General features: G+C 39.0%; 1 protein-coding gene across 1 annotated transcript in view; it reads left to right on the forward strand.

Annotated features, from left to right (window-relative positions):
• TMED10 (transmembrane emp24-like trafficking protein 10 (yeast)) overlaps positions 1-10,362 on the forward strand; it is a 35,709-nt gene extending 25,347 nt beyond the window's left edge. Inside the window, exons 4-5 of the mRNA XM_010855844.1 lie at positions 6,220-6,346; positions 6,788-10,362. Of these exons, the coding sequence (XP_010854146.1) occupies positions 6,220-6,346; positions 6,788-6,909 (249 nt within the window). The 3' untranslated portion in view covers positions 6,910-10,362. The remainder of the gene's footprint in view (positions 1-6,219; positions 6,347-6,787) is intronic.
• The last annotated feature ends 217 nt before the right edge of the window (positions 10,363-10,579 follow it).

The raw sequence follows: 10,579 nt of genomic DNA on the forward strand, positions 1-10,579 counted from the left end.
AGGCATATAGAAGAGATGGGCTACAGGAAGTATAAATGGATTCTGAAGAATGTAAACTGAATAAACAAAGGAAAGCTGTTTTAAGTGATTTTAAGAGAATTTTCTAGGAATGGTGGAACAGGAGAGGTTATTCTATCTTTGGTCAGAATTTGGAAAGGAAATATCCTAAAATGGAAGAGGATTGGAAGCCAGTGGCTGGCTCTGCAGCAGGAAGTAGTACTACAGTAATTGTGGCTCTCCACGTCTTTCCTCTTTTTTCTTAGTTCATGTGTTCAATTGAACAAAACTAGACTGAACTATTTGTCAGTAAATCGGAGCAAGTGATGCAGTTGTGAATGGAAGGCAATTCCTGACAGAGACTTTAGTTGGCTTGTTTCTGTCTCCAGGCTAGTTTAATTAAAAGAAATAAAGCCAAGAGCTTTTTTGTTCAGTGAACTTAAGAGTAAATTGAAAAATCCTTTTAAACTTTTATGAGTCAGAGGAATCCTAATTGTATTTAGTAAGTTAAAGCACTGTTATATGATATAAAACACTAAGAAAAATGTTGTATTATTATGAGGTTGAAGAATAGGTAAAAGAATTTACAGTTTTTGAATACTGCTGCTATATTCTCACCCTCAGATTAGATACTAGACATAGCTGCTGCTTCTCTGAAACGGACAGTACTATTCTGAGTTGACATACACAATAAGGTGGACATCACCACTGTATAGCATTTTAGAACCCCATGCCCCTGTACCTCCTGGAATTTCCATCATCCTTGGACTTTGTTGACACTAGGAAAGGGCCTTTATCTTTCCTGACCTTTTACTTAACCCAAGAGGGGAATCCCTAGCAGAAAGGAAACCACGGTGCTTCCTTTGCTGCTTCCTGCTTCAGCAGTCTGGCACGTCCTAAGCCTTTCTTTACGCACATGGTTACAACACAGCTCAAAATTCTCTTTCTTAACCAAGAAACTCCTCCCATTACTTTCTTCGGTGACCTACCTCCCCACTCCCCCACCCCTCAGTCAAAAAGCAGATCAAACTGAGACGGAGGATGACATGTGATGATGACACAGGCCAAAGACCAAAGCCCTTTTCTCAGGACAAAGCTAGGCCGGCTCCTTGAACCTTGCTCAGAAATGGCTGTTTAGTTGTCGCTGGTCCAATGCCTGTGACAGGAACATGGATGATAGAAGCGCTTGCTGTGTAGTTTATTACCAGAGAGCACTGGGCATTAATAGAGGTTTTGAGGCATTTAACTTAAGGCCCTGGGGGCGAAGGCAAGGCTTTATCTCCAGAGGATTGGGGCCCTTCAGCATCACTGTTTGGATTCAGGAAGGTGGTATGTTTCTTCTAATGTTTTTTCACATCAGATGTCTGTCTCCCTCACATTTGTGGACTTCATAATTCTGAAATCCCACATGGTCCTGTACAATTAAGTAGTAATCATTGTCTAAACACCTGGACAGAGTACCACACTACCTACCAAATTGTTATGGAGGTTTAGTTAACGCATGTGAATTGCTGTGTAAACAAATGTAATTTGTTTACAAATGACAAATGTAAGGTGACATTATTTGAAGGCAGAATGGTTGACATTTTGTAAAGAAATAAGTTTTGTAGTTTGAAATCTTTAAATAGAAAGAATGCATATTTCCTCCGAAATAAAACATTTTTAATTCCCTCCAATAGATTTTAAGGATCTCTCACCACTATTTTTTGCCCCTAAAAGGGTCCCATTTTCATAGGATCAGTATGTGAATTGAGCCATTTCTTTTTAGTGTGTGGTCTGTGAGCTAGAACAGCTGTTTGCAGAGACTTATTATCTAATCTTACAGTTGTGGGAATGAAGGCAGTTATCCCACCAGGAAGGAGCTGTCTGACATATCCTCTAACTCGCTGGGCTGTGTATGTCCCTTCTTGCTTAGATGTCAGTATTTTCAGCACAACTAAAATCATGTTTTGCCTGAAGGTTCTATTAGTATGCCATTTGCTACCAACAGATGCACCAAAAACGCAGTTGCACTTTTTGAAGCATCAGCTGCAGCCTTTTCAAAAGCTCTGTTTCTCTGAATGCCCTCATGAAGGAGGAACTCTGGTTCTACATACTAGATCCAAAAGCCCTTTCTTTACATAGCTTAAATAAATAACATGGGTAAGCTACTTGACACATAGGCGATCAGTTCAGTAGATTTTAGCTCCCTTCTCCTGCCCTGCCTAGAAGCTGCCACACGGCTATGACAGAGTGAATAGGATCTTTCTAAATTTCATTCATTTAGTCCTAAGATTGGCAGTCTTTTCTGGACTTATTTTGGCATGTCGTTGACCTTCTGACCTTCGTTGAAGAATCCTGTAATCCATATGCCCTCGTGCAAAAGAAGACTTGGCTTTGGGTGTAAGTCTATCTTATTGTCTTGATTGTGTTAAGACTGGCTGGTTTCCTCTTTTATTGCTATGCTTCTAAAATTTGCAGGGGTTGAGGATGTGGGTATGGAGATAACAGTCATTTGCCTGAATCTGGCTCTCCTCGTGAAGCTTCTGTCTTGAGTTTCTCAAAGTTCCACCAAGGGAAAGAATCCAGTGATTCCCTAGAGGCTGGTTCCACACGTGTGTTTCAAGAAACAGTCTTTCAGATTTACCACCTCCCTTGCTATAATTACATAGAACTCTGAACTCTTCAGAATTCAAATCATCATTAGAGGAATGGAAGATTTGGGTGTAGTTTAAGGGTAACTGTACAGTTATTTGGGAGGTATTGTAGATGTGTAGGGAAAGCGTTTTCAAACAGTACCTCCCACTACAGATGAGAGTGATAGATATTGTGGTAGAGAAAACTTTCTCCTAGGCAGTGGGCCTGGTGAAAGTGAATGCTGAGTGACAGTTGATGCTCTTAACATTGAAGAAGCACTTGCTTCAGGGGACCAGCAGCACTTAATATCTGCTGTAGGAAGTTGACTCCTTAAAGAAGGCATAGAATGGACATAACGGGTCAGCTTCAAGTATGTGCCGTGTATCAGGCATGTGGGACGACACAGAGTATATATCATTCTGATGCTGTGTGTTCAAGGTCCAAACTAGTGGGGGGAAGGATAAAAAGCAAAACAACGTGGATATGACAGTGTTATGAGTGGTAATTGTGTGGTAGTCTCAGTGTTGTGGGGCTTTAGAGAAGAGGGAATCAGTGTGGACAGTAGTGGTTAAAGGAGACTTCATGGTAAGGCTGGAAAGATAGGTGGGATTTGGATACACTGAATATGTATGTGCTTGGAAGTCAGGGATTCGTTTTTGCTTACATTTTATAGCAGAGCTTTGCAGTTTTGATGCTAAATAAATGCTTTGGTGACCCTGAATAGGGAGTCATGAGACTATGGTACTGGAGGTCTTGGTCTTGCACTCAGAGGACTGAGTAACTTTATGAAATTGTCAGTTTCCTCATTTGTAAAATGAAGTCTCTTTTAGCCCTGGTATTTATTTAATGGTTAAATGCAGCCTAAAAGGGGAATGCTACCTCCTAGTGGAGAACCTGTGAAATAGGCTTTTGCTTTTATCAAACTTGGCAAAACACACGTCCTCTTTCTAATCATGGAAGAGAAAAGTAGACTAGAATAATAATGGCCTGCCTCCATGAAACAGGTTTAATTTCACATTCTTAAAGACTCTGTGAACATTAAATCAGATGTTTAGAGTAGCAGAACAGTCAGTAGGGATATTGATAGAGGTTTTCTTGTTAGCTCTTTGTACTGATGTTCATCCCACTCAGAAGTCTGGAGATAATTTACTGAATTAAAGACAGGATTGAGTAGGGATTTCATTGGGGAAATGAGATTCAACTTGGATGATATGTTATGAATAGAAGTATAGAGTCTAGAGTAGGATCTATACCAGAAAAGGGGTTAGGAAATTGAATGATTAAACAGTGGCCCATGTACCATATGGAATACTGTGCAGCAGTTAAGAAGAATGGGGTAAATCTATAAGCACTGAAGTGTTTAGAAAGATTTTATTAAATAAAAAAAGGAAGCCATAGAACAACATATACATTATGGTCACATTTATAGATACGTTTTTAATTATATATTTCCTTTGTACATTTGTATACACGCAAAGGCATAAATAGTGTGTTATCTTCTATCAAAGTCTTGAAAGATCTATACTAAATTCATAACCAAAGTTATCTTTAGGGAGGAATGGGTGGATGTAGGGATTGAGGAGCTGTGAAGATGGGCCTTTTGTTTTTATTTTCTTTACTTCTGAATAATTTAAATTTTTTAGTAGGAGGAATATGTTTTTTGTGCAACTAAAAAATTAAGGAGGCACCAGAAAGGAAAAGGATTGCAAACAGGTTTAGGAGACTATCTACTAAGGCTGTTCTCACTACCAAATTTATTTTCATCCTGTCCTCCTGTTTTGGATCTTAGGCCTTTGGGCTATTGTTTCTTAACCCCAAAACAGGATAGGGATTTAGAAGTGTCTTTAAAGTGAATTTTAAGAATATTAGTTTCAGCTGGCAGAGAAAGGCACCGCCACAGTCTCGCTCCCAGCGCCTTTTGTACGTTTCTGTCTGCTTCTGCTTGTGCTTAGCTGTCCAGTCGTGTCCAACTCTGCGACCCCATGGACTGGAGCCCTTTCCAGGCTTCTCTGTCTATGGTGATTCTCCAGGCAAGAATACTGGAGTGGACTGCCATGCCTTCCTCCAGGGGATCTTCCCGACCCAGGGATCAAACCCAGGTCTCTCACACAGCAGGGAGCAACCGTGGGAAGCTGAGCTACCAGGGAAGCCCAAGTTTCTATCTAGGGAGCCTTAAACCATTTACCTCTATAAAGACGTATCATGCTATTGCCTTATACTACCACATTCAAGAAGCTTTGGAGGGGAAAGCATATACCAGGAGGGAAAATGTTAAACAGGCTAAGAAGGTTCAGCTTATTTAATTATGTGTCTTGTATCCTTTTCCTGGGGGGGGGTGTTCTTTGCTCTCCATCTCTATGTGAGATCAATTAATAGATATGTATTGTAGGTTAATGGTAAAACCTGACATTTGTGTGTTCAGCTAGGATGTTAGCTCAATGTATTGACTATTGTGTAAATCTCATACCCAGTTAGCTTTACTCTGTTCTGCAGCTGTCGTGCCATTAACTCTACCCAGCCCTTTATAATTATGAGAAAATGTACATCCAGTGGAAGAACTTAGGTAGCTCATTACAAACCCATCACCATATTTTTAGGTACCTTAAATATAAAGTCAATTTTTATATCCCTACCTTAACAGTTTCTAGTTTTCTTTTTTTTTTTTTTAAATAACTTTGTCTTGTTCTTCAGTGAATAGAACATAAGAACACCCTCAAACTGTTCCCATTTACTTCACGTTAAGTGCTGTCAACATTTAACAAAGAAAGTACAAGAAAGTTTCATTGGACAAAAGAGAAGAAAAAGTAGGGAGTTATGTAGAGAATGTATAGGGAATAAAGAAGCAGATGGCAGAAATATTTTTTGAAGAATTCTCTGTGGTAGAAAATTAAGAGCAACTGGTACATGAGTTTTAAGATCTGGAAAGCTCTGATACTATATCCCCGTTTTTAAAGCAAATCATAATCTAAGATTGATAAGAAAAAACAAATAGAATAATGAAATCCTTGTTCTGGTCATATGTGCCTTCAGTTACTAGATGCTCTTAGAGGTTTCACAGTGGTCTGGGTTGAAAAAAGAAGCAAGTTTATTTCTCACACTCTGTATTCCTTAGCACACAGGGATATCCTTGGGGATTTATTTTGATAACTGGCATTGCAGTTTGAGTTACTATCTTAGTGCTATAGTTATCTGTACTCTCTCATTCCTGTGCATTCCCTATTGGGAATTTGGTATGTTCTCTTCTTAAAATCGCATTTGACTAATACTATGATGCTCACACTTATGTCTAATAATATTGCTTATTTCTTAGACAAAAGTGAAATGGCAAGTAAAATGCTTTATTAAAGTCAGAAATCTTGGGAAATATAGCCTACCATATTATTAGTACTTCTAAGGAGGTTGTAATCAAAATTAAAGTATATAAAAAGTCTGAGATGGAAACAATCTAGAGAGTAGGGAAGGGAAGAAGCCCAAATTTTAAAATGTGTTAGAATGATGATGGATTTTAAGATCGGTGAAACTTTTAAAAAGACGCCTCTGTTACATGGTGCTCTTGAGCAGAACAATTTTTTTAGGGAATGGGTTCATAATTCCTTTCTTTTCCAGATTGCAAAAGTTGAGAAGCTCAAACCTTTGGAGGTGGAGCTACGACGCCTAGAAGACCTTTCAGAGTCTATTGTTAATGATTTTGCCTACATGAAGAAGCGAGAAGAGGAGATGCGCGATACCAATGGTGAGGGGAGGGCGACTCTTACTTCTCAGTGACTTACTTCTCAGCACCATAAAGGAGATAGGTCCCCATACTTTAAATTCTGGTGTACCCCTTTCTCAGTTTTACCAAAGGGCATTTTATGAAAGGGCAATTGCTCACTTCAGTGCTGTTGCTGTTACAGGTAAATGAGCCCTGTTTGATTTTCAAGGGAATAGCATTTTTTTCTGTAATAAGCAATTGATCATATCAGTCAGCTTAGTGTATCAAATTAATAGCACTAATCTTTGTAATTTTAACATTTATATATCAGATCAGATGAAAATTAAAGAAAAAACTATCTGAAGTCCTACTGTAAGGTTTAGGGGCAGAGTGAAGCTAATTAATTGCCTTTTCCCCTGGCCATTTAGCCTGTTGAGCCTCCTTCATTATATTTACACTGCTTTTTGTTTTGTTTTGTTTTAGAGTCCACGAACACTCGGGTCCTGTACTTCAGCATCTTTTCAATGTTCTGCCTCATTGGTCTGGCCACCTGGCAGGTCTTCTACCTGCGTCGCTTCTTCAAAGCCAAGAAGTTGATTGAGTAATAAAGCCCAGTCTCCTCCCACCTTGAATCTTAGCCAGCAGAACATCGCTGGGACGTGCCTGGCAAAAGACATCCTACCAACAGCACCATCAAGGCACCTTGGAGCTTTCTTGCCAGAACTGATCTCTTTGATGTGGGAGGACGTGGGTTACCACCTTCACCCAAGAAGTCAAAGAGGGACTTCTTTTTAACCTGGTAGGATTTGGACTGGTTTTGTAACAAGACTATTATTAGAGTCACCTATGACAAAAAACAGGGGTTACCTAGATAATGCCAAAGCCAGCATTTGTACTGGGTTTCCTCGTATGATCTGTTTGAACCATGTTTTCTTTCCTTCTCCCACTTGCTCACCAGCTTGGGCTTCCATTCTTCTTGTTTTACCAACATTTGTATGACCATGTTGAACTTGTTTCTTTCTGATTGTCCTCTTTGGATTTCTGTGTGACAACACCCTTAACTTTCTCTTGACCCTTAGCTGAAATGTTTAGTTAGCTTCTGGTGATACCTTTTCAGAATTTTATGTCTCTCAAAAGGGTGATGGCTGTGACACCTCATAGAAATGAGCTTTGAACTGTAGGTAGCTCTTAAAGAAAATTTCACTTTAGAGAATTAAAACATTTGTGCTCAGCTGCTTGAACTTTTCTCTTTTTGTGTATTTATGTGCGTTTAGTTCCATGCAGTTTTATCACATGTATGGATTTGTGTGACCACCACGAGATGCAGAACCATTTCATCACATGGATCCATTGTGGTTCCCTTTTATAGCTGCAGTCATCTCCTTCTGTAACCCCAAGCCCCAGCCTCTGGCAGCCACTAAGCTGTTCTCCATCTCTCTAATTTTGTCATTTCAAGAATGTTATATAAATGGAATCATACGGTATATATATACAACCTTTTGAGATTGACTTTTTTCACTCAGCATAATGCCCTTGAAATGTATCCAGGTTGTTGCATATGTGAGTAGTTTGTGTCTCTCTATTGCTTAGGGGTCTTTCGTGATGTGGGTGTACCCTGGTTTCACCAGTCACCTGTTGAAGGACATCAGTGTTGTTTTCAGTTTTGGGCCATTACTAATAAAACTGCTGTGAACATTCATGTACAGGTTTTTATGTGAACACAAATTTCATTTCTCTGGGATAAGTGCCCGAAAGAGCAGTTGCTGGGTTGTATGGTAAACACGTTTATTTTTGTAAGAAACCGTCCTCTTCTTTATCCAGAGTTACTGTGTCATTTTACGTTCCCACTAGCAATGTCTGACCAATCCAGTTTCTCAACATCCTCAGCAGTATTTGCTATTATTTTTTAAAAAGTTTTTTTAGTCATTCTGAGAGGCATGTGGTTTTAATTTGTATCTTCCTATTAGCAAATGGTGTTGAACATCTTTTCATGTGTTTATTTGCTATCTGTATATTTCTTCAGTGAAATATCTGTTCTTTTGCCCATTTTATGATTAGACTGTGTGTTCTTTTCACTACTGAGGCTTTTTTTTTAATGAAGTATAGTTGATTCATGCTATTGAGTTTGAGAATTTCTTACATATCCTAGATACAAGTCCTTTGTCAGTTTTGTGGTTGCTTAAATTTTAACATAACTTCTACAGAAGAAAAAACAAGTAAAATTTGCCAAGTATTCTTACATGGTAAGTCACTGACTTTATTTCTGTTCTCATGTGTTCATGAGGAGATTAAGATATATGAAGTAAACACACCTAGAAGGATCATGAATCGAGTAAATACTTGAAAATATTTGTTGTAAAAGCAAAGCCAAGAATCGCTTTGGGACGTGTGCCTGCCTAAAGGCCAATACTAATATGAATAAGAGAAAGTGTGGGCACAAATGACTGTGCTCATTGACAGTTAGTGACATATAATATCACTTGACATTTTCCCCACTTCTCCCAGTAAAGTGGGTGGGAGTTTGTCCTTTCTGTAATCTCTCTCTCTCTTTTTTTTAAGTCTACTGACTCTTACAGGGCTTGTCCCATTGCAATGACAAGAATTACAGGACTTAGGGCTGTGCAGCTTGCAGTTAAGCAGCAGCATATTAGAATTAACAGAACACTGTTGTGATGACCTGGATAAAGTACCAAGGGGGAAGTGGGGCAAATTATGTTGCTAAAATCTCAGCCTGTTCTGTTAATGTTCCAGCTACTGTAAACACAAAAGGCTTTTCATCCTCTCTTGACTCCCTGTATGAATTCTTGGACTTCCCAGATGGCTCAGTGGTAAAGAATACACCTACTAATGCAGGAGACATGGGTTCCATCCCTGGGTCAGGAAGATCCCTTGGAGAAGGAAGTGGCAACCCACTCCAGTGTTCTTGCCTAGGAAATCCCATGGATAAAGTCTGAGCCTGGTGGGCGACAGTCCATGGAGTCGCAAAGAGTCAGACAGGACTCAGCAACTGAGCACACACTCAATGAATTCCTCCCTTGTGGCACGGAAGTGGTTCTTTCATCAGTTTGTGTAACACTGCCATCTGCTGTTGAAAAATAGGTACTGCTTCTGAGAACCTGACCAAATCTCACCATAAGGGCAACAGTGTTTAGTTTCAGTGAAAGTCGCTCAGTTGTGTCCGACTGTTTGTAACCCCATGGACTATACAGTATGGAATTTTCCATGCCAGAATACTGGAGTGGGTAGCCATTCTCTTCTCCAGGGGTTCTTCCCAACCCAGGGATCGAACCCAGGTCTCCTGCATTGCAGGCAGATTCTTTACCAGCTGAGCCATCAGGGACACCCCATAAGAGCAACAGATGTTGAGAAAGTCTGTGGTATTACTTATACTAAACAACAGAGGATACATCCAAACAGGTTGAGAATAACCCAACCTGTGAGTTAAGCTCCATCTTCAGACATTTAAAGGTGAAATTCTGTTTCGTACCATTGGCCAAACAAGATCCTCGTTTCCAACTGGTGCCTTTTCCCTTTTTAGAAGCAATGAAAGCTGCTCCATTGGTTACAGTCTTCTGACAAAGTGTCAAAGAAGAAAATAGGAGAGGAAAATATTTTATTTTGCTAATGTTTTGTTCCCAAACGTGACTGTGAAACTGAAATTCTTTCACGTCCTTTCTTTTCCTTATGTTAAGACTGCCAAGTTGGACATTTGTGCTTTGGGTTTAACGTTCATTGATATTACACTTTGATTTGATCTGAAACGTAAAATTATTTGCTTTTAATAAAAGACTAGTGCAAGAGCAAATCAACTTTAAAAACAAGGATGTTATCTGTTTTCCTCCATTTGGGGATCTGTGGTTCAACACAGTCTAAATTACTGATCAGAGTGATAGTTTTAAGTATGCTTTGTTATATCATTGTCATAAGCCCATCATAAGCTGTTTTTCTGTTTGTTTAATGGAAAGAGGCATGTGGGATTTATACAGATTCACTTGTAAGTGTTGGATTGGGATTTTTGTGTAAATTTTCTCAAATAAAGGCTAGCAGAAACCATTTTAGGTGTATTTTTCTGTTACTCATGAGTATCTCTTTGTCTGGATTGGCAATAATTCCTCCATATTCCTCAGTATTAAAACTATGGCAAATTATATGTGACAAATTAGAGGAAAAAATACTTGTACTCCAGATGGATAAAGTTTATGTGAGCTAGCAAAAGTTCATTATACTTAATTTGTAAATGTATAACTATATAATATGTATATTAAAATAATATTC

Source organism: Bison bison, unplaced genomic scaffold (genome assembly GCF_000754665.1).
Source record: "Bison bison bison isolate TAMUID 2011002044 unplaced genomic scaffold, Bison_UMD1.0 scf7180017864368, whole genome shotgun sequence".
Classification (NCBI taxonomy): Eukaryota; Metazoa; Chordata; class Mammalia; order Artiodactyla; family Bovidae; genus Bison; species Bison bison.